The sequence below is a fragment of the Peromyscus maniculatus genome, chromosome 5 (genome assembly GCF_049852395.1).
Source record: "Peromyscus maniculatus bairdii isolate BWxNUB_F1_BW_parent chromosome 5, HU_Pman_BW_mat_3.1, whole genome shotgun sequence".
Lineage (NCBI taxonomy): Eukaryota > Metazoa > Chordata > Mammalia > Rodentia > Cricetidae > Peromyscus > Peromyscus maniculatus.
In genome coordinates, this window is record NC_134856.1 from 44,625,752 (window position 1) to 44,649,340 (window position 23,589).

At 45.9% G+C, this 23,589-nt stretch overlaps 1 protein-coding gene and 1 non-coding gene across 4 annotated transcripts in view; both read right to left on the reverse strand.

The window, feature by feature from the left end:
* Positions 1–2,234: 2,234 nt before the first annotated feature.
* The window catches only part of Wdr59 (WD repeat domain 59), a 76,218-nt gene continuing 54,863 nt past the window's right edge, over positions 2,235–23,589 (reverse strand). For all 3 annotated transcript variants that reach the window (XM_015992917.3, XM_076572171.1, XM_006974088.4), the window contains 8 exons: positions 18,561–18,694; positions 16,974–17,055; positions 13,705–13,817; positions 12,179–12,329; positions 12,000–12,072; positions 10,480–10,606; positions 10,214–10,356; positions 2,235–3,164 (listed from right to left, as the gene is read on the reverse strand). In XM_015992917.3, the coding sequence (XP_015848403.1) occupies positions 2,929–3,164; positions 10,214–10,356; positions 10,480–10,606; positions 12,000–12,072; positions 12,179–12,329; positions 13,705–13,817; positions 16,974–17,055; positions 18,561–18,694 (1,059 nt within the window). In that variant the 3' untranslated portion in view covers positions 2,235–2,928. The remainder of the gene's footprint in view (positions 3,165–10,213; positions 10,357–10,479; positions 10,607–11,999; positions 12,073–12,178; positions 12,330–13,704; positions 13,818–16,973; positions 17,056–18,560; positions 18,695–23,589) is intronic.
* Positions 7,640–7,745, reverse strand: LOC121829879 (U6 spliceosomal RNA). The gene has a single exon (XR_006072940.1). It is a non-coding gene; the product is annotated as a U6 spliceosomal RNA (small nuclear RNA).

Sequence of the window (23,589 nt, forward strand, 5' to 3'; positions counted from 1 at the left end):
AGGAAAGGCGCAAAGCTACACAGAGAAACCCTGTCTCGAAAAACCAAAAAAAAAAAAAAAAAAAATTAAATTTTTGTTCTGGCAACTTAGAAATGAAAAAAAAAAAAAGCCTGCATGTATGTCTACATACCACGTGCATGCCTCCTGCTGTTAGAGGCCAGAGAAGGGCATCAGATCCCCTGGAATCAAATGGTTGTGAACTGCCATGTGGGTGCTGGGAATTGAACCCAGGACTTCTGGAAAAGCAGCCAGTGCTCTAAACCACTGAGCCATCTCTCCAGCCCTCTATATAACATTTTAAACTTGAAATGGTTTCATAGTCACTAAGGCTTTTCTGTTTTGGAAGACAATGCTCTTATAAGAATAATCTACACACCGGGCGGTGGTGGCACACGCCTTTAATCCCAGCCCTCGGGAGGCAGAAGCAGGTGGATCTCTGTGAGTTCAAGGCCAGCCTGGGCTACAGAGCGAGATCCAGGAAAGATGCAAAGCTACACAGAGAAACCCTGTCTCAATAAACCAAATAATAATAATAATAATAATAATAATAATAATAATAATCTACACAAGAAAAGCATCCATTCTCAACATGGATAGGAGTTTCATCAGGTCACAGTGGGGCAGAGGAAGAGAGTTCCACAAATGGTGTGAATTCACAGAGGACCCAACAGGCCCTGGACCTGTGTACACCAGTCCACCAGTTCTGGAACCACTTTCATGGCAACATCAACACAGACAGGGCTGGAAGAGTAGAGTACTAACAAGCCCAGATGTCCTGGGCCTTTCTCCCTCATCCCAGCACACCTGGCTGCTCACACTGCTGAGACACGGGTACCCAGACTTGGTACATAGTTCAAGACTAAGCTTATGTCATGGAGTCTCTTGACCAATCAGTAAAAGGGGAATGGTGAACCCCAACCTTCATCATATGAGTGCAAATGTGTGTACATACTGGTGAACACACTGTGTTCGTGTGTGTTAGTACACGATCATTTCTCCCCCACATTATTTCACTTCCTTTAAATGACAGTTTGGAGGCTGGAGAGATGACTCAACAGTTAAAAGGCTTGGCTTTGCAATCATGAAGACCCAAGTTAGGATCCCCGAACACACATGTAACAATCAAGGTATCCCGCAAACACCCTGGATCCAGGATGTCCTCTTCTAGTCCATACAGCACACATACACACACACACACACATATACACACACACACACACACAGATTCATACACACTAAATAAATCCTTAAAATATAAATGTTGGTTTTTATCTACAAGACTGATTTCCTAATCCATTCATGGGTCTTAAATTATAGTTTCAAACAGAGTGATACACAACATTCTCCTATTATGGGACATGTAGGCATTTTGGTGTGTGTATATGTGTGTGTGTGTGTGTGTGTGTGTGTGTGTGTGTGTGTGTGTGTGCGCTGAGGATTGAACTCATGGTCTCATGCATGCTAGGCAAGCATTCAATCACTGAGGTATATCCCTCAGACCTTGTTTTTATTACTTGTTGGTTCTCCAGACTGTCTTACTATATAAATTAGGCTGACCTTCAGCTCACTAGGCAGCTCAGGATGGTCTCGAATTTACAACCCTTTTACCTCAGTCTCAATGAAGGGATTAGAGACACGTGCAACCACACTCCGATGACACAAATCACTTATAGCTCTCAAGTTAATCAATTTGGAATCATAAAACTTGAATTTTGTGAGTCAGTTCTCCCTTCCATCATGTGGGTCCTGGGGACTGAACTCAGGTTATTAAGCTTAGCGGCAGGCAGGCACTTTTCCCCACTGAGCCAAATCACAGGCCCAAGGAATTTAAATTTCTAAAAGAGAGGAATTTCAATATAGTAGTTTTTGTTTGTTTTGAATTCTCTTCAGTGAAAACCTTGAAAATCCTTCAGGAGTGACAGAGATGGTTTGCAGGGAGTTGACGTAAACAGGCCCCTGGAGCGAGCGCAGCCAGCCTGTCCAGACGCAGAGAGACCGACTTGGGTAGCAATGCTGAAATGCAACCTCATTTCCCTTTTGCTAGGAGAAGTAATTCTGAGGCTCTTGCGGCTAGGAAGAACCTTAATGTCAGATTCTATTTCCTCCCACCAGATGATTAAAGTCAAACAGCATTTCCTTTAGAAATCCTGGGACTAATTCTAGTCCTTTCCAAAACAATTCACTTCAATCAGAAGTACAATGCAAAATGAACCACTGAGATGGTCAACTTCCTGTTTCTTCTCTCGCACACAAGTATAAAGCTTTATTAGTTGAGGGAAAGCAGATGGAGCAGAAACTTAAATATATATACATTGTAAGAATCCTTAAGGGACTGGGAATGTAACTCAGTGGTACGGCCGCTCACTAATAATGTACAAGACCCCAAGTTTAAATGCCTGCACCAGGAAAAAGTCTTTTAAGTACATCATATTTTACATTTTAGTATTGTAGTTTATAAGGCCTCTGTTCATTAACTCATCAAAGGTACCAACTTCTGAAGTCACAGATGTCATAGGCTCACTTGTGAATGACACTACCATCCAGTGTCTTCCCAGCTGATGTGATCTTTGTGCTGGCATGTGGAGAGCCCAATCCTCGGTCAAGGACAACATCTCAAAGGCTGACGCTGGCTCTGGGAACAGGTGCTTTTCCCCATGATAACATCCACCGTGGACTCAACAGTGCAGGACGGCCAACTCTGGGCGTCTCCTCCCTTTGTCCAGCACATCCATGCCCTGACAGCCAAGAGAAGGGAAGGCAAAGGCTCACGAGGAACAGCTGCTTGACAGTCTGTGAGGGGACTACGCTCCTGAATCACTGGAGATAACCGGGGTTCTGGAACTTTCCACCACCACCACCACCAGTGGAAAGCCTTCTCCAGCTTACGGAGTCCTCTGGGATTTTGGACAGTACCATCGTCTCTCAAGTTCAGAAGGTGCTCTCCAGCAGGCAGTGGCAGCCACACCCAGTGGGACATACCTCCTGGGTCCGAAACCATTCCATCATGTGGCTTGTGTGGCCGCCGTGCCCACAGGTCAGGCAGAAGTTGGATGAGCCCCGCACAGCCACATGGCAGATGGCACACTGGAACGTGAAGCCCTTGCAGATGGCACACTGAGTGCCACGGACCTCGCTCCGGCAGTGGCTGCAGTACACACCGAACTCTGGAAATGGGTGGGGAGGGGCAAAGCAAGAGGCAACATTAGTTTAGGTCTTAGTAAAGCAGACTGGGTATTGTTGGGTAATACCCAGTCCCCGGGGATTCTGTCAGGTTCTAGCAAACCAGTGATTTCTCTTCTTTTGAAGCAGAGTCTTGTGTGGTCCAGGCTGACCTTGAACTCACTATGTAGCTGAGGGTGATCTTGAACTACTTTTTTTTCAGAGCTGAGGACCGAACCCAGGGCCTTGCACTTGCTAGGCAAGTGCTCTACCACTGAGCTAAATCCCCAACCCGATCTTGAACTTCTGATCCTCCTAAGTGTTGGCATTACAAGCATAAATCACCACGCTCAGTTTTATGCGGTGCCAGGGATCGATCGAACCTGGGGCTTATTGCATGATGGGCAAACACTCTTACTGAGCTACAACCCATGTCTGCTTTTCTTTTCATTTGTGTGTGTGTGTGTGTGTGTGTGTGTGTGTGTGTGTGTGTAGTGCATGTGTGAGTTTGAATACATGTATGAGTGCAGGTGTCTGAGCACCTGTATATGTTGAGGGCAGATGTCAATGTCAGCTCTTCATCTTTCTTCATCCTATTTTTTCAAAACACTGGCTAGACTGTCTAGCCAGCAAGCAGGGATCCCCATCCTCCTCAGTCCAGTATTAGGGTTATAGATGTGTGTCATTACACTGGGTTTTTACTTGGGTGTTTGGGATATGAACTTATTTATGTGGCAGGCATTTTACTCACTGGGGCATCTCTTCAACCTCCCTTCCCTCCCTTACTTCCTCCTTTTTTCCCCCCAAGACAAGGCTTCTCTGTGTAGCCCTGACTGTCCTGGAATTTTCTTTGTAGACCAGGCTGGCCAGAGATCTGCCTGCCTCTGCCTCCTGAGAGCTGGATTAAAAGTGTGTGCCGGGGGCTGGAGAGATGGCTCAGTAATTAAGAGCACGGACTGCTCTTCCATAGGTCCTGAGTTCAATTCCCAGAAATCACATGGTGGCTCACAACCATCTGTAATGAGATCTGGTGCCCTCTTCTGGCATAAAGTCAAAAGAGTACTCATACATACAATAAATAAAGGTACATGCCACTAGGTCCAGAAGGCCAATTTTCTTTTTTAAATGACAAAACTCCCACAATCTAGATATGTCTACTAACTGGGCGCTGTCTTTCCTGCTAGAGTGAGGGAAGGGGGCGTAGCCAGCATCCGGCTCTCTGAGGTCCTGTGGGAAACCCAGTGAGTACTCTGCAACAGAGGGTCACTACATCTGATGCCTCTTACTGCCATTGCTGTAGAAAGACTAGAGTGACTCAAAAAGCACTTAGGTGAGAGCCAATGCTTTTAACTCCCTAACAGTGGTTATCCTACTGGCTAGGCTCGCCCACATCAGGACCCCACAGCACTGTTCCACGTCTGTGCCAGGACCGCGTTTCTACCTCCTGAAGAGTCCATGAGGTTCTTCCCCACTCACATGACCGGAAGTGCTTCAGTTTGTACTTGGAATGTCAGCCTGTATGTCCCCGGCTCACCCCTGCTCCCGGGGGCCATGCAGACTGCACACCTCTCTATGTCCCCATCTATTCCTCTCAGAATCATGCCCTCACCACCTAACTCTACCCAAATTCTGGCTGGCTATGCTGGCCTTGGATGAAACACCATTTCTTAAGTCCTGTGGTAACAGGAAAGGTGGGTGCCACGTCCCACTATTGCCTTAGACTATTCCTCACTGAGGCTGAGCCATGTGGCTCGTCAACCTTTTCCTCTTTCCTCATCTATCGAATTTCTACACATGCACGCACACGCACATGCACACACGTGCACGCACGCACGCACACAAGCCTGTGTGTTCCCGGCTCACCCCTGCTCCCCGGGGGCCATGCAGACTGCACACCTCTCTATGTGCCCCATCTATTCCTCCCATCTATTCACATGGATGACTTCTTGTCTTGGGTTGCCATCTCTGCCCCATTTCTTAACAGGATCCTTGGTGTCTCCAAACCGTATCTCCTAGATTCCTGAACAGCAGGCTCCTTTGCCTTTCCTGGCTGAACTTTCTTCTCTGGCCAACCTAGAGCACCCAGACTAATTTCACGTTCCTGTTTTTGCAAACATATTCGGATCCTTTTCCCACTTGGCCCAACTGAAACCCTGACTTGGCCATGTGACCTGCCCACTGTACGTCTGCCCTGGGGAGTAAAGCCGTTGTGAAGGCTCCCCACTGGAAAACGTGTTTGCTGTCACTCACTGGTAGAGGGAACTGAACTCAGGTAGTCAAGCTTGGTGGCAAGCGCCTTTCCAGACTAAGCCATCTTGCTAGTTCCTGTCTTTTCTTTTAATGAAAAGGTATTTATTTAGGGCAGCGCTGGAGAGATGGCTCAGTGGTTAAGAGCACTTGTTGCTCTTCCAGAGGTCCTGAATTTGGTTCTCAGCACCCACATGGAGGCTCACAATCCCCTGTAACTCCAGTTTCAGGGGATCTAATGCCCTCTTCTGGCCTCACTGGGCCCCTACATGTGGTGTACATAAACTCGGGTAGGTATATACACATAATCTTTTTCATCTTAAAAAAGAACCAGAACTTTAAAATCTAATTAAATAAAAATTAATAGTCTTCTTAATTTAAAGAAACTTACGTGGGCAGATCTGAATCTTTGGGGAAGGAATTGTCCCTAGGGAAACTCATCTTAGATCCGGGTGCCTTCCCTTCTTTGCTGTTGCATCTGTGGCTGCTCTAAACTGAGACTGATCTCACTGGAGAACACAGGCTGGCCTCAGACTCAGGGCACCACAGTACAGGTGGGTGCCACCACATCCGGCTGAGTTGTTGGGCTTTGTTTGGTGTTGCGGACCTGGTGACTCTTACAGACAGAACAGAGAGGAAACTGCTGTCCTGGAGTCCAGAGGGTACTTTCCTGGCAGTGCTTGTGCCCTGTACCCGGGCAGTCAGTTCCTCGTAATTCAGAGCGACGAACACTCCTCTGTATATTTGCAGTCGCCACTTGTGTGTTAATGTGTCTGTCTGTCTGTGAGTCTCTTTCATAACCCTCTGCTCCCTTTCGACAATCCTGTGATACTGTTTTTATTGGTACTAGGATATACATTATTTTTCTTTGGTTTGTTAGGGCTTTTGTCTTGTTTTGTTTTTTACTTTTTGAGACAGGGTCTCCTGCAGACCAATCTGCTGTCAAACCGTGCAGCTGAGGATGACCTTGAGCTCACGGTTCTTCCGCCTCTACCTCCCACACCTGGCAATAATAATTTTTGATTATCATTTATCTGTCTTATATTCCAGGCACTCTGAATTTCGTGCACACACACACACCACCACCCCTAACTATTTCTTTGCGTCCCCTGCAGAGTCTTGCATGGTGCTTTAGAGCAGGCGATGTCAACAAGGGTTTGCCTGACTGATGCCTGATACATCAGTTCCATAGCCCCATGATTCAGATGTTTTCCTAAAAACTAATTTTAAAAGACAAATTGTTCTAGGCTATCATTAATCTCTCCCTGGTACACTCTCCTGTATTTAGATGCTCTGGGGGGAAAAAATACATTGTCAAAATGGATTTTTCTATCTTTGTATTTCTTCAAGCATGTATACCTAAGCATACCTTACTAATAAAACTTTGTTATTTATAGTCTGCAATTATAAATGTTGCTCTGGTTTGTTTTTTCAAGGGAAACTAGAAACACATGCAACATACAGAGTCAACTTTACACATTTTATCAAAAGCCAAGCATTCCCTGACACTCCCTAGAGGAAACCTCACCTGCTCATTCCACCATTTCCTTTCACTGTCTCATGTCTAAAGCCTCCTTTATAAAGCAACCCCCACATTCACTGCGAGTGAGTCTGTGTTTCATAAGGACGTTCATGTAAATACAGAATGTACTTTGGGTCTATTCCACCCCACATTCCCTCCCTTCCCTTTTCCTCCAACCCCCTCCTTCATCTCTTAGGCAATTTCATTGCTACTGTCATGTCATATACAGACATGATTTTATGTACATTAAAATCAGAGACAGCATGTGACACTTGTCTTTTTTGAGACGAAGTTAGTTCACTTAAAAGGCTAATCTCCAGTTGCATCATTTTCCTGCAAACACCACAATTTCATTCTTTGTGGTTGACTATAATTCCATTGTGTATATAGACCACATTTCCTTTATCGGCTCCTCTGTTGATGGACACCTAGGCCGGTTCCATAACTCAGTTATTATAAATCATGCTGCAATAAACATTGATGTTCAAGTATCTCCATGATATATTGACTAAAAACAGGAAATGTAGCCAGGTGTGGTGGCACATGCCTTTAGTCCCAGCACTTGGGAGGCAGAAGCAGGGGATCTTTGTGAGTTCAAGGCCAGTCTGGTCTACAGAGTGAGTTCTGGGACAGCCAGGACTATGTAGAGAGACCTACTGCCTCAACCCCCAAACACCGTCTTAAATGCCTCCCTGCAAAAACAAACAAACAAAAAACAGTAAATGCTTCATGAGTATATGCCTTCCTTGGGCAGGGGCCATGCTAACCTTATTTATAAATTCTCCAGTTTTAGCGTCTGTGCTGTGAAGGTGAGCACAAACCTATTTTGTTTTTGTGAGACAGTGTTTTTCTATGTAGCCCTGGCCAGCTAGGAATTTACTATGTAGTCCAGGCTGATCTTGAACTCAGAAACCCACCCGCCTCTGTATTCCAAGTGCTGGGATTAGAGATTAGTACCACCACCCCTGACACAAAGCTAGTTCTTAAGTACCATATTCAAGCACTGTCTAACAGCTTCCCAGAGTGGAAAGTCCTCTCCTCCGGTCTCCTTCCCCATCACACACAGTCCCACCCGGCTCTGTCTCCCCAGCTCTGTTTTGGCTAGACCACATTTGGCTCATACATTATTTACCTAAGCAAACATTATTCAAGCCATATTCCATGACACTTTTCCTTTCTTGCACATTTTGTTTCTCCCAGAATTAGTAACTGCCTTATTCTTTCATTTGCTTAGTTTGCTATGTACTTATCAATAATTCATCTCCAAACACTCCCTCAAATGTCTGCATCTTCTATAAATATATGCAACAGTGAAATACATCTGATTTTTTTTTTCAGCTTTCTCTCCTTGGAGGAAGGCTCCTGGAGCACCTGTCTGCACTGGCCTATCTCTAGGTCTGTCACGACCAGTGCTCTCCATCAGCACTGATTCCTTCAGTTCCTGGACTGAATCTAGCCCTGCTTCTTAGGGACACTCAAAGTTTACTTCGCACATGGTTGATAACTTGGGTTCAGAATTCCAGGTTAGAAATTCTTTTCCTGAGAATTCTGCAGAGTCTGCTGCCTGGCCATCTAGTTGCCAGGGTCAACCCTCAGAGCTGATACCATCCACCTTCCTCATCCTTGATATTAGAACTATTTCTCTTTCTGGGAGCATCTAGGTCTCTTCTGGGTCCCTGGTCTTTGAGCATTCATTATGGCAGGTAGACCCATCCAATCTGTAAATGTGATTCTCTTCTCTGCAGAAGAAGCTCACAGTTTTCTGTTGGAGTTATGACCTGTTCTACAAACTGGGAGAGGAAACTCGAGCATCCTCCAAGGGTCATCAAACAAGAGCAGCTTTTAAATTTCATCTTTGAGCCCCTCCCAGAGGATCACGTGCCCCTGGTTCCTCCGCCATGGCAGAGTTCTGCCTGTTTTTCTGACTAAAAGTTCAGGGTTTGGTTTGCTCCGGCCTTGGAGGTCACCGATAACTTACCCATTTCCCAGCTCCCAAGTATTATTGCCAATATTACTTCTTGTGCAATTAAGACCTTTTCAAACACTCTCTGTACAGACACTTGCTAAGGTCTGCGGGAGAAGGGAAATGTATGGTCAGTCCACCCCCTCTGGAAGTCTTCCATTTTCTTCCTGTAAGGAAAGCTCGGCTTCATTTCTTCCATGGCACAGTCTGGCTTCTCACCAAACTCACCGGTGTCTCCATCTTCCTCTCCGACGTAACTCTAAGTGCTCATTTCTCTCAAGGTCTAGGCTAGACCAGGGCAGCCTGTGCTCCCTCTATTCTTCCTTTCCATCCTTAGCTCCCAGATAAATACACTTTTTTTTTTTTTTTTGAGACAAGGTCTCACTGTGCATCCCCTCACTGGCCTCAAACTCATAGAGATCCCCCTGCCTCTTCCTCCTGGCTTAAAGAAAGGTGTGTCACTATGCCTGGATAATACACACACACACTAGCAGACTTACATACCAACTATCTCCAAATTACTAGCTCTAGCTCTAGCTCTAGCTGAACACAATCTCTCCTGAGAACCAGATTCACATCTGACTGACTGTGTGACTTCTCCAGACAGTGATCTCATCACACACACACACACACACACACACACACACACACACACACACACACACACACACCCCTACCTGAGCTCCAGTGTTCCTCCGTTTGTTTCTATCTGCAGTATAACACTGCTATCTCTCAGCACATTAGCTGGAAACCCAGGAATCACCAAAGCTTTGTTTCTCTTTATCAGTCCATATCCAATTTTTCAGCAAATCATACTGAGTCTATCCCTTTTTAAAAAATATATTTTCTGTGGATGGGGGTTCTGCCTGCATGTATGTTTGCGTACCATATGCACACAGTGCCCACAGAGGCATGAAGAGGGCTTCAGATCCTCCAGGTGGAGTTACAGACCAATGTGAGCCACACGTGAGTGATGGGAACTGGACTCAGGTCCTCTAGGAGAACAACCAGTGCTCTTACGTCACAGTAATAGTGACCACGATTTTTAATTGATTAATGTCTCCCCTCTACTCTGCCATGGGTCCCACTGTGCCTACGGTAGCTGAATAAATGAAAATCATCTACTGTGTCTACGACATTGCTGTTATGGTAGAAAGTGAATCTTGCTATCGAATGCCAGGTTTTCAGAAGCTTAGAAAAGACTCAAATGCTTCAGACGCTTCTGCTTATAAATGAGCAGCGCAACCTTCCAAGCCTAAGGTTATGGGCACATCAGAGCACAGGGCCTTCCAGAGAGTTCGAGGAAAAGAAAAGATCCCTACCGATGCCTTTGTGTGGGTCCGGAGGGCAGGACACGAACTTCAGCACCTCTGCCCTCTTCTCCCGCAGACCCCAGCGGTACAGGATCTCTCCGTAGCACTTCTTAAAGTCATCAAACTGCTGGGTGTTGGCGGGGTCCAGAAGCCTGGGTAAATAAACCCAAAAGGTCCCCTGTCAGTTTCCCCAAGAGAAGAGCAAGCTCACTACCTAATGGCATTTGTACCCAACGCCATCTTCTCAAAGTCTGAGTCGGGGAGGCGCTGGTTACCTTTTGTTCTTATCGTGCTGGTCCCGTTCCCGCTCACGGGGGTCACTGTAGGTTAGACTCCCAAATCGGAGTTCTTCTGGTGAAGACTCTCCCCAAGGTGAAGACATGTGTTCTGTCTCTCTTCCCGCTACAGAAAAGCAAGAGAGAAGAGGGGATGGCAGTCAGAGAAGGCACAGAAAACAGGAAGTCCCTCCCACCCCACGCCCCAGTGTGTATCCGCTTCATTCTCTGGAAACAAAACACTCAAACTGAAGACTCCGAGGAACGGAATCCTAACTGCTCTTTCCTAGGTATACCTCTTTGTCCAGGTATTTATCACCAAGTGAACCTGGTAATTAAGCACAGATGATAGCTAAGCAAATTATGGCTTAATGATACAGTAGAATGCGATGCAAGGACTCGTTATAAAAATGCTAAATGACATGAGAAAATGCTCATGATGAAGTTAAAAGCAGAACACAAAACAGCATAAATCAAATAACTATCCACCCATACTCACACACACACACAGAGACAGAGGAAGAAAATGTTCTGAAATGTTAACAGATGTTATTAAGTGATGGGCATGGAGATATCAATCATTACTATTTTTTTCTCTGATGCTTTTTGTTTGTTCTTCTTTACAGGACATGTAGTGTGTGTGTGTGTGTGTGTGTGTGTGCGCGCGCGTGCGTGCGTGCGTGCATGCGGGTGTGTGTGTGTGTGTGTGTGTGTGTGTGTGTGTGTGTGTATAGACAGATCTCTCTATCTACACAGCTCAGGCTAGCCTTACACTTCCAATCCTTTTGCCTTTACTTCCTGAGTGCTGGGATTATTTTCTAAGAGGTACGGTCTTGCTACGTTGCCCAAGCTAGCATTAAGACTCCTGAGAAGTTGGGATCACAGGTGTATATTACTACACCTGACTCAGGTTCTATTTTTATAATCAAGAAAATTAAGATCATGTTTTAAATAAAAAAAAATGTGGGCAGGAGAGATGGCTCAGCAGTTAAGAGCACTGGCTGCTCTTCCAGAGGTCCTGAGTTCAATTCCCAGCACCCCCATGGTGGCTCACAAACCATCCGTAATGAGATCTGGTGCCCTCTTCTGGCCTGCAGGCAAACACACAGGCAGACAGAACACTGTATACATAATAAATAAATCTTTTTAAAAAATTATGTAATCCAGGAATCACAAAGATATTCCCCTCATGAAACAAACCCTATGGCCACCATCAGTCCATTTTATTTCTCCCCACTGAAAGGAATCATGGGAAGAAGTGGCTGATGGGAAGTGGCAGATGATAATGGAAAAGGGGGATGTAAAGGAGGAAGGATAAGGACAAGTCCCACTGCAGCCTTTCCGGCAACTCAGAGCAGCACAGAGCCCTCCCAGACACGAGAGCATTCAACATGCTTCGCTGCCAACACTGTCCCTGCACACTAAATGAACCAAAGACCAACATGGAGAGCGTGCACCAACTAATCCCCACGTGAACAGCCTTCCCCACGTCCAGCGGGCTGTGCCGTCCCCTCACAAACCTATGTTCCAGCCACCAGTGTTGAACCCTGGGTCTGACATGCTGGAGCAGGACCCCGAGGAGGTAAAGCTGGGCTAGAAGAGAAGAGGAACACACGCTAGCATCCAACACCATCCCATTTCAAAGTTGCATTTGAGGGGAAAACAGACCTCAAGGGAAGCCAGAAAACCATGAACTTACATAGCGACTGTGGGACACCATAAGATTAGAAGATCGGTTAGGGAAAGGCCCAAAGGGGTTTGGTACGCCCTGAGGCCGGGACTGGGCTTCAAACACACTGCAGAGCATGGCCAAGGTCTGAACATCTCGGAGTTGGCAATAGTGAGCCAGTCTGTAAAATACAAGAGGAGAAAAAACAGGTCAAGAGGAGGAATGGAGGAAGGCAGTTACCAGCCACAACACTCCTACTCTGGGCTAGGCTGGGGGATTTTCCATCCTTCCTCTGACCTTGTCAGGAACAGGGACATCTACAGACCATTGTAGGTCTTACCTACTATGAGACTGGCCCCTTTGTTTTGGCATAGGAGATTTCAGAATGTTAGTGACAACCCAGACACAATCTGAAAGCTTCTGGTTGAATTCAGGCACGGGCTCTAACACAACACAGCTTCTCCAGAACCCAGCAGACTGACCTAGCATCTGAGAGAGGTGGTCCACGCTCTCTCACTCACTCTCCCCAGCTCCAGGGAAAAGCCCCCTGCTTTGTGGAAAGTTTCTAGACATGTCCTTCCTTCTACCTAATTCTACAAGGAGACAGTCAAAGGATAGTGTATCACCACAGCATGGCAGACCATTGACTCTCTTTCCTCGGTTAAATAAGAATAACAAGGAATATGTTTACTGTAGGTTCTCATTCCCTTTATCCTTCAGGACCACCACTCCAGAATATGAGTTTAGGGGTTAAGAAGGACTCTGTCTTGAGGCTAATGTAAACCAAGCAGAGCGAGCCTTATAACCCCTGCTCAAGGAGGAGGCAATGAGAGCATGACCAGGTGACCAGGGGCCCCAGGCCTGGCTTGAACCAGCAGAAAAGCAATCCAATTTGAAGCAGTGGAGTTTCTCTGGCCAGGCCCGGAGTCTCACTGTGAGGAACACTTGAGTGGCTTCCTTAATGGGACACTATTATTATTATCATTACTTTTTTTTGCAGGCGGGGGTGGGGGGGTGGGGGGGTGGGGGGGGTGGGGGATGAGACACGGGGACTGAAGCCTCTGCCCCAGCACCCTGGGTATCTTCTGAGGACAGTGTTTTACACAGTCTGACTTGCTGTATTTACTTTTAGGAGCTGTCTAACAGGCTCCTAGGGTCAGGAGAACACGAAGACCAACACACGGTCCCATCCCTGTTCCCAGGGGCCAAACCACACAGCACCACAGAGAAACTTACCATATCCAGAGGCCAGAGGCCTAGAGGTTCGGGGGAGAGGGGTGGGGTGGGAGGACTAAGGTACTCTGACGCATGCACACACACACGCACACGCGACTCTGAAGGGTTTCACAGTCTTGTGAGTGACAAACAGTATTTAATGCCTCGTGCTCTCAGAAGCTCATTCTGCACAGAGGCCAGGTCGGTGCTAAAAGCCAAGCGCCTCGGCCCCTTCACTGCTCTGGCCTCTGTGCTCCTCACCGAGGCAGGAACATTTAATGTATTTACAGACCTAACGTCCTCTTCACTCATTTTCCTCACTTTTAGCTCTCAGAACCTACAGGGACTCCAGCAGCTGTCGCCCAAATGGATGTCGAGCCCAAGGTGTTTCCAAATCTGGGTCAGACTTCGGACCAAGGCAAAGATCTGTAGCTACCGTAGCCAGCGACCAAACCTAGACAGACCAAAGAAAGAGGCTCAAGTTCAAACCACTGAAGAAATGAATGGAAATGGTAAAGGAGCCCCATCTACCTCCTACAACCTAAAACCTCACCACAAGGGTGGCCAAAGCTTGGGGTGCAGAATTCTAGGCCCCACCCAGACTGGCTGGGTCAGAACTGACATTTTAACAGATCCTCGGTGATTGAGTACACTGTACACTTGAGAAACATCAGCCTTAAAACTTTCATTAAAAGTCAAACATGTGACTCATGCTTGCAATTCAGGAGAGGCTCAGACTTCTGAGAGCTGGCGAGACAAGGCGAAGCTACACAGTGAGCCTAGACGACGCGACAAAACCCCATCTACTAAAATAAGAAAAACCTTTCATTAAGCAAACTTCAGAGAATAACACAGCATCACAATTTCAAGGGGCCATTTTCTTCATTACGCCTCGCCTTTTCCGATGCTTCACTGGTGAACTGGATTGGCAGAGAGCAAGCAAGTGCAGTCGACATCCCACTGTTCTTTGCTCAAGGAATGGAAAACTTTGTTGCCTCATTACAAATTTTAGTACACTCTTAAAGCTAAAGAATAGGTCAAGAACAAAACAACTTTGGCTTTCTTTATATTGACATGGAGTCTGATGAACACCCCAAACTTCAACCCTGAAGGAACTTAGAATCACCAAACAAATAGTCCATGAAGTGTCTTTTAAACCCAAAGCCTTCACTGCCCCTCAGAAAGAGCCCCAACCCTTGAGACCTTCCAAAATTTGAATGCTACTTCTGGAAAATCTCTTGTTTTATTTGGTTTTGGAAAAGTGATGCATTGCACCCACTAACTGGAACACACTATTCTAAACCCAAAAGGAAGAAGATACAAACTTTGGATCTAGTCTCTAATTTGAGACGAGCAAGTAGATGAAAAAGCTGAAAAGCAAACATCAGATATGCACACTCAACAGCATGAGGGCAGCACACTGACGTGTCAATCAAGTATTGCTGCTCCTGGGAGGGACATGCAGTTCACAGCCGCTGCCTTGATAAACAACCCCCTTCACCAGATGCTCAAAGAAGGGGCTGGCTTTCTGGGGCAGGATGGGCTGTCCACCCTGCCGACAACGGTGCTAGTTTCTCCCTACAACACACCTCTCATCTCCTAAAGCCTTCAACAGAACGGTGCCCCTGACATTACTTCTCTGGGAAATGTGAGAGACACAAAACAGTGAGCACACCTTTATCAAGGGCATGAAGAACAACAACATTCTTCAAGCACTCATGGTCACTCATGTTATGTATTTAAACATTTCCAATCACGGTGACAATCACAGCACAGCAGTGGAAATGTACCACAGGGCAGCCATTTCCAATGGCCAGAGAGCTAGGAGAATTCATAAGCTCTACTCCATTTGGTTCCTAATGAATTTAGAAGCATTGCTCCATTTTATAGCAAGGGTTTAGAAAGATGGGGTGGTGGCCGGGCAATGGTGGCACATGCCTTTAATCCCAGCACTCAGAAGGCAGAGCCAGGTGGATCTCTGTGAGTTCAAGGCCAGCCTGGTCTGCAGAGCGAGATCCAGGACAGGCACCAAAACTACACAGAGAAACCCTGTCTCGAAAAACCAAAAAAAGAAAGAAAGATGGGGTGGCTCGTCTGGGATCACACACAAAAAATGTGTCAGGGCCCAGAGTCAGCAGAGACTGTCTGACCGACCACAAGAGTCTCCCCATTTCCCTCAGACTGGCCTAGTCTTCCACACCAGTTCCGCCAGAAAAACACTGGGGGAGGGGGAGGGGGGAGATGAGGAAGAGAATAAAGAGGGAGAGAGAATACACAAAGGAAACCGTAGGAAGGAAAATACTCAGAGATTGTTATTCTGGGACCACAGGCCAGCCTTTACATTCACTGATCCCATGAACCCCATGGGGAAATTCTTCAGGTTCTCACATTATAAACACGCTCAAAGGCCGAGGGTCTGAGATAACCTGCCCAGGTAGTTCTCTAGGACTCTGAGCTGGACTCAGCCTACCACTATAAAAATGACCTCATTTTGCCTTCTTAGTGTTCATGGAGTCTGGGTGGGTGAGGGCTGACAGAAACAGACTAAATTCATGAGACGATTCTTCATTAAAAGGTTTCAGGGAGAGATGTGATGTTTATTACAAGACATCTTAGGGATGTTTTTAATCAGATGAAAATCCAGGGAAGGCCTTAGTGTTGGTTCATTCAGTCATAAGGGAAAACACTGAGCTGTTGGGACAACCGCAAGTCATTTCCCAAGCTCAGTCTAATCGTCACACTAAAGCACAGAGTGGAAGGAAGATGGAGCCTGACCGCTGGCTGCCCAAGGTTGATGGGAAGAACAGACTGAAGACAAGGAGCTGCTTCTGGGTGATGAATGAAAACATTCTGAACGGTTTCCATGACAACTGCACAACTCTGACAAAACTAGAAATGACCAACTATCCCTTTTTAGATGGGCAGGCTGCAGGGTATGCAGATGGCATCTCAGTAAGAGTCCAGAGAACACCGGGGAGCTACAGAGATGAAGGAATCTTACAGTTTATAACTACTGACAGGTTTCAGTCTTAAATTTTTTACTAATATTTTTGTGTCTGAGCATTTTGCCTGCATGTATGTATGTGTATTATGCGAATGCCTGGTGCCAGAGGAGGTCAGAAGATGAGTCAGATTTCCTGAGACTGGAGTTACAAGAAGTTGTGAACTGCCATGTGTGTGCTGAGAATTGAACCAGGGCCCTCTACAAGAACAGCCAGTGCCCTTAACCACTAAGCCATCTCTCCAGCACCATGAAGTCATATTTTAAAAATCTGAACACCTCTACCTAGAAGAACATTCCAGTAAACCTTCTTATGAAACTTTTTTTAAGTTTTTTTTAAAAAAATAATTTAGGTAAAAAGGCACAGATACTCAAATTTAGGCATACAGCAATCACTGTGGTACTGAAATAGAAACATACATAGTTTAAGAAAGAAAAGAAAAACAACACTTATGGATCCCCCACTTAGCACTAATAAGAGAAATATCCAGGGTAGAGATTTAGGAAGCTGATCCAGCCCTACAGACTGGCAAAGAAAATCAAATAAGAAACTTCAAAATGGGGCACACCCTGTAAATGCCACTAACAGGTAAGAATAACCGACAGTACCTGGACAAGATCCTTCCTTCCAACAAGCATGGCGGAAGCAGCGTTCTTCTGGCATGTCTCCTGAGTATCATTCACGTTCAATCTGAAATTAAAGCAAAAACAAGATGAAGAAGGCTTCTACTTTAGTCTCCCAAGCATCCCCCTGATTTAATAGACTAGAAAGCGCCTCTTAGGTTGTCACTCAAATCTGACAGGGAGAGAAGGATTGATTGAGCTGGTGCTGCCGGGCTGCGGGCTCCCACTGAGGGGAGCACTCCCCACTTTCAGGGAAGGAGGTGGCGGGTGAGAAAAACACCAACTGCCACCAGCTTTGCTGCGGAGTTCCCAGGGTCTGGGATTTAAGTATATGCAAATTAACTGTGACGTCACATAAAAAGTACCATGCTGTGAGTTTACTACCAAAAAAAAAAAACTTTTTGTCACGTGTTCAAGCTCATGGGGACTTAGGGGACCTGTAGGCCAGCCTCCACTTTTGGGTCACTTGGCTGCTAAGGCCTTCAACCAAAATAACTCTGCTTTGATCTGCTTTACATAGTGGGTGTGTGTGGTGGTTTGAATAGGAATGGCCCTCATAGATTCATGTGTTTGAATACTTGCCCATAGTGAGTGGCACTATTAGGAGGTGGGGCCTTGTGCAGGAAGTGTGTCACTAGTGGGTAGGCTTTGAGGTCTCAGAAGTTCAGGCTAGTTCACTTCCTGCTGCCTGCTGATCAAGATGTAGAACTCTCAGCTCCTTCTCCAGCACCATGTTCACCTGGCCTGCATGCTGCCATACTTTCTGTCATGATGACAATGGACTAAAAACCTCTGAAACTGTAAGCTACTCCAATTAAAAGTTTTCCTGGGGCTGGAGAGATGGCTTAGTGGTTAAGAGCACTGACTGCTCTTCCAGAGGACCTGGGTTCAATTCCCAGCACCCACATGGCAGTTCATATCTGTCTATGACTCAGTTCCAGGGGACCCTCACATAGACATACACACAGGCAAAACACCAATGTACATAAAATAAAAATAAATCAATTTTTAAAAAAAGTTTTCCTTTATAAGAGTTGCTATGATCATGGTGTCTTACAGCAATAAAACCCTAACTAAGACAGTGTGGGAAGCAGAATTCTCAGGTGGTCCCCAGAATTCCTGGGAAATCACTTTCATAATTATGTTATTAAGCACTTGATCTGCAGTCTGCCAAAAGGGCCTAAGTCAGACAGGGCCTTTAAAAAAGATGTTTCTGTGGGCCACTACGCTGGTCTCAATTATGAATATGCCAAGTGCTCCACAGCTCTCAGGGTCTGAATTTGGCTATGTAAACCAGCTTGTTGCGCCCTAAGCATTGGAAGAGACCACGGTGGGACCAAGGTCATGCTTTCAGTTAGTTGAGATCCTGGGCAAGGAGGACTCACTGAAGCTAGGTTCCTGACCTACAGAAATAGTGAGGTGATAAATATATACTCTCTGAAGCTGCAGCTCGTGGCAGTTTGTTAGGTACCAACAAAAAGCTAACACTGAGTTCCCCCAAAGTGTCCAAAACTGGAAAAAGATCTGCAGATCCTAAAGACAAGCTCAGTATACCTAAAATCTTGGACTTACATGTACAGCTCTCCCAGTGATTTATGGACAGGAAGGAGGCAGGAAACATCCTGAATGATGACCTTCCCAGCAGCCTTAATGGGTCGATTGCCAGAGTCCGATCCTTCCCGCTTACTTTTCCACCTCCTCGATTTCTAGGGGAGACGACAAGATGTGACTAATGGGGACCCTGGAGAGTGGAAGCCTACAGTTGCAGAGCACATCATATTTGGGTCATTGGTAATTTGCAGAGACTTTAAATTACATCATGCCCACAATTACATGAATCAGCATCTGTAGGAAATAAAAAGATAACCAAGCTCTCGATCCAAATCCTAACGGGAAAATAGGCACCTACTGCAGGGCTATTTACGTTCTGTAGGTGCTCAAACCACAGGCACCGGGAGCCAGAATTAATCAATCAATTAATTAATTAATTTAAAATAGCAGGTGAAGAAGTTAGTAGAGACCCCCAAAACGGGGGGCGGGGCTTTAAGGTGTTCAGTACTAGGTTCAAAGTTCTTGCCTGAAATGGTTCAAAGTTTTTTTCTTCTGAGACAGTTTCAACAGGGTTTGTTGATATTTTAATTCAGACACGACAGTGTGTGGGCTCTGCAAACCTTAATATACGAAGACAGAGAAACGTGGCAGCAAAGAATTGCCTTGTTTTGTAGTAGGCCTCAATTATTTCTAAAAGTGATCATTTCTGAAGGTCAAAGACACTTAGTTGGGGAAACTGGGAAATAGACACGGGAGACCACAAACTCGTGTTTCGGCTCCTGGTTGTCCCAGTGAGTGGCCGTGAGGAATCTGTTCACGTGGAACGAGACATGTCCTGGGAAACAAAACGTAACAGAGTGTAGCCCCATCTGGTATCCTCAAAATGACAACCAGTCACGGGAGCAATATCCTATTTTATTTCCAAAAGTTAAAAAAAGAGGTCACCAAAGTCATTCAACTGAGCAAGGAGGGAGAACATGTTTATTAAGAAAGGAGGCGTAAGGAGCAATTGAAAGGGGCTTGCAATCTGACAGCAGAAAACTAAGGTACTACGTGTGTTCGGGCTCAGTATGGCCCTAGGCAATTTAATACTAGTTAATCATTTGCTGAGGACTTAAAGTCTCATCCGCATCAATCTTTCTTCACTTACTGGTAACCTGTGGCTAATGCTGAGTTCTGTTACCCAATCTCATGAGGTCAGTCAGGGTATGATGACAAGACAGATGCAAACTGCATACACTTAAAATCCAACCTAAAACTTGCAGTTATGTACTCTAAATGTCCATAAACTGTCAGGAATCATCACTATTCACATTACCCACATATTCACTTTTCCACTAGGGACTTTATAATCATTATTTCATGAATCAGTCTAGGTCTAAATCCAGGCATTTCTCATCACTGATGTCCCAACCAATGCCCCAGGTATCCATTAACTTCTTATACAATCAATATGTCTTGGGACCTACTAAATACGGTCTACCTGGATTCCAGGCAGATAAGTGAAGCGGGTTAGCTGGAACATCTATGAATTGATTATTAGAATTTGTCTCTATCAATCTGGAGCCACAGTCCATTTGACCGTAAGAAGCAGTTCTGTTACTATTTGTTACTTATCCACACCTCTTGACTCTTCAATGCAGGGGGAACCTGGATCTATTATTATGGAGTAAGCCTCCAGGCTTCTACATGCCCTTGTTGCCTGAAGAGTAACTATGTCCATACTCCAGTACTACTATCCTTTTATCCAGTTGGGTTCACATAAGGGAAGGACATGTCAGAGTGGGCTGGAGCCAGGCAGGGCTGAGATAAGGTGGAAGTAGTCACAAGAGCATTCAATGCATGACCAGTTGCAGGGAGGCTAACTTAGTGTATGGCTTCTGAGGAGCCAGCAACTATATGCCCACAGATCCCTGACAAATGACCATTTCAAATGAGATCTAGGATACTGGATTTAAAAAAACAGTCTGAGTATGTGAAATAGTTCAGCGATGGGAGATACTTACTGCCAAGCCTGACCACCTGAGTTTGGTCCCCAGAACCCATGCAGTGGAAGAAGAGAACTGACTGCCACGGGTCGTCCTCTGACCTCAAATGTGTGACACATTTACACATGTGCACAAGCGTGCACATACACACATTAATAGGAAAGGTTCCACTTTTAATTTCTAGGCCAAAAAGATTCCATCTGGGAGGGAATATGATCCATGTAGTGTATCTTCTGGGTTGGACAGAAGGCTTCTAAAACACTGTGAACATGAAGTCACTGTGGCTCCGTAGCACAGAGAAAAAACGGTAACTGCTTGAACAGCTTAGCATTTAATTATACGATTGGAACAAATGGAGGCCCTGGGAAGGGTGGATGGGGCCTGCGTGCTTTCAGACTACACTGAAAACAACCCCGTTTCCCTGCCTTGGAAAGCAGACCTAACAAAAGCACATTACTAGTTCTATGATGGCTCATGTGCCAGGAGCAGCTCATCTGGCAACAGATAACGAAACAAGAACCAGTGTCCCGACATCTGACTTTGGACTGAAAGACTTTTCTATTCTTACATGCGTTTGTTCTTGCTTCCGGACTGTTCATGCCGAGCCAGCAGGTGCCTCACGGCAGCTCCATAGAACAGGGGGATTGCCTCCACTTTGTAAATGGAAATGTGAACCCTATACAAGGTCATGCTTTTGGAGCTGAAATTTGAAGAGGCTTGTTGAGCTGCTATGCTCGTGTGTGGTGTGTGCATGTGTGTGGAAGCCAGAGGTCAACATCTGGTGTCTTCCTCCATAATACATTATCTTTATTTATTTCTTTAGAGACACAGTCTCTCACTGAAACTGGGGCTCACAGATTGGGCTAGACTGGCTGGCCAATAGCCTGTCCCTGCTCACCTCCAGTGCCAGAGCTACAGACACTGGCCTGGTCACTGTGCCTGGTTTTTATAATGGTGCAAGGGATCTGAACACGGGTCCTCACGCTTGTGTGGCAGGCGCTTTATCAACTAAGCCACACATCCAGCCCCAGCTAAGCCCATTTGTGCTCACTTGCTTTTCAGTATTGAATGTGATTTTAAGAATCAACACAGGGAAAAACTAAGTCCTAATTAAGCTGCCAGTAAATATATAAATAGTTAGGTCTATCTTTTTAGCAGGTCAATCTCTATAAATAAAGAGACTGACATTTGATTCTAGTGATGCTGACCCTAAAACATCCTTCTGCAATTACTTTTTCTCTCAACACCATGACTGCATTCTGCTACATCAGGGTAGTTTGCTAAGGGCCTTGCTTTCTCCTTAACATCCTGCGGGTACTCCGGAGTCACTGTTGTTTGCACAGCTGTTAATAACAGCACCAGGATTTCTCTTGGGAGTCTCTGGTGTAAGAGACTAGTGGCACAGTATTCCCTGGGACAAGCCAGATTAGGACAAGGACACTTTGTCTGAAGGGTTTCAGGCTGGCCTTGAGAATGTGCCTCTCGCATGTACGTGCGTGCGTGCGTGCGTGCGTGCGTGCGTGCATGCGTGCATGCGTGCATGGGTGCGTGCATGCATGGGTGTGTGTGTGCATGGGTGAATGTGTGTATGCATGTGTATGATTTTTTCTGGGTTTGTTAAGATTAGGCATATAGAAGAAAACTCAGAGTCCAAAGAGATGTCTTCAGACTCTTCTCCTTTTGCAGACCAATAGAAACAAACAAACGTGAGCTGCCAATCCCTTAGTGAGAACAGAAAGGCAGCAGTTTTCATCAACCTTCTGCAATTACCCCTCATTGAACTACAGAAATTGGTCTGTATTTCCTGGGACTGCATGAGACAACAAGCTTCTAGAGGTTTCCATCCGATACGGGGTATCTACGAGATGACAGAGGAGCCTCACACAGCTGCCTCAGCCTGCAATAGAAGCAGGTTCCCCAACATAAGGTCACCCTAATTTTAGCTGCCACTAGGGATAAAACTGTAAGTGCAGCTACGGAACAACACTACTGTTTTTGTTTCTGTGGGGTTCTTCCTTGTTTTGACTTTTTTGTTGTTGTGTTGTTTTGTTTTAATCTAGCAAGGAACAACCACAAAACACTGCCCAAAATCCTGCAGCGGCAAAACAGTGGTGGCTGTTTTTTGTTTTGTTTTGTTTAATTTTGTAGGGTGGCAATTTTAAATGTCTCCCCTTCATGTTACAGTGATCATTCAGATGGCCAATTATTCTAGAAATTAAAACATAACAAAGCTGCCTAAATGAAGATATGAAAATCTTGAAATATGTTAGCTGAGGCCTTAGGCCCTGCCTGCTCCCTGATGAGAAGGTGAGCAAGTTTTTCAGGGAATTTCCTACAACTTTGGGTAATAAGAAACAATCCTACCCTTTCCCTAAATCCATCCACTTTCCCTAAATCTAACTTTCTCCCTAATACCTTCAGGTACTGTAGGGCTCTCTGCTGTCTGTACAACTGTCAAGTAACACCCCTGGGTTTCTCTTGGGGTTCTCTGCTTACAGAGAACACGGACATACAAGGCTGAGGTGCGGCTACTCTGTCCAGGTCGGGAAGGGCACCGTGGTCTAAAACACTGGTCCTAGCCCTCTTGCACCGCTCCAGTCCCATTCTGACAGGTCTCAAGGTGGGTTCCTTTCTGCACAGCAAAATGGGTACCTCTAGGAGGCCAGGACTCTGTCTTTCTCTCAGGGTCTTTTCAGTGCTCCATCAACAGAATATACCTTTCTCACAGATGTCATGAGGAGAGACTGAGGGAGGAGACGAAGCAAGGCAGACAGGGTTATCGCATGATGAGCTCTGGGATGTCCTTGTGAACATCCTGGGGAGGTGGCCGTGGAGGACAGAGAGGACAGGGGAGAGGGCTGCATGGAGGGAGGCACTACATAACAGACCACTAGCCAGCTCGTGATCGCAACACTAACAGTCACCGCTACACTCGGAGGCAACATGGATGCCAGTAAATGGGTTAAATGTAAAAACAGCCCAAGAATAAGCCACCGACTGCTTCGCAGCAACCCCATCAACAAGGCATAATCAGCAGAGTGGGCAGGGAGTCCAATGAGCTC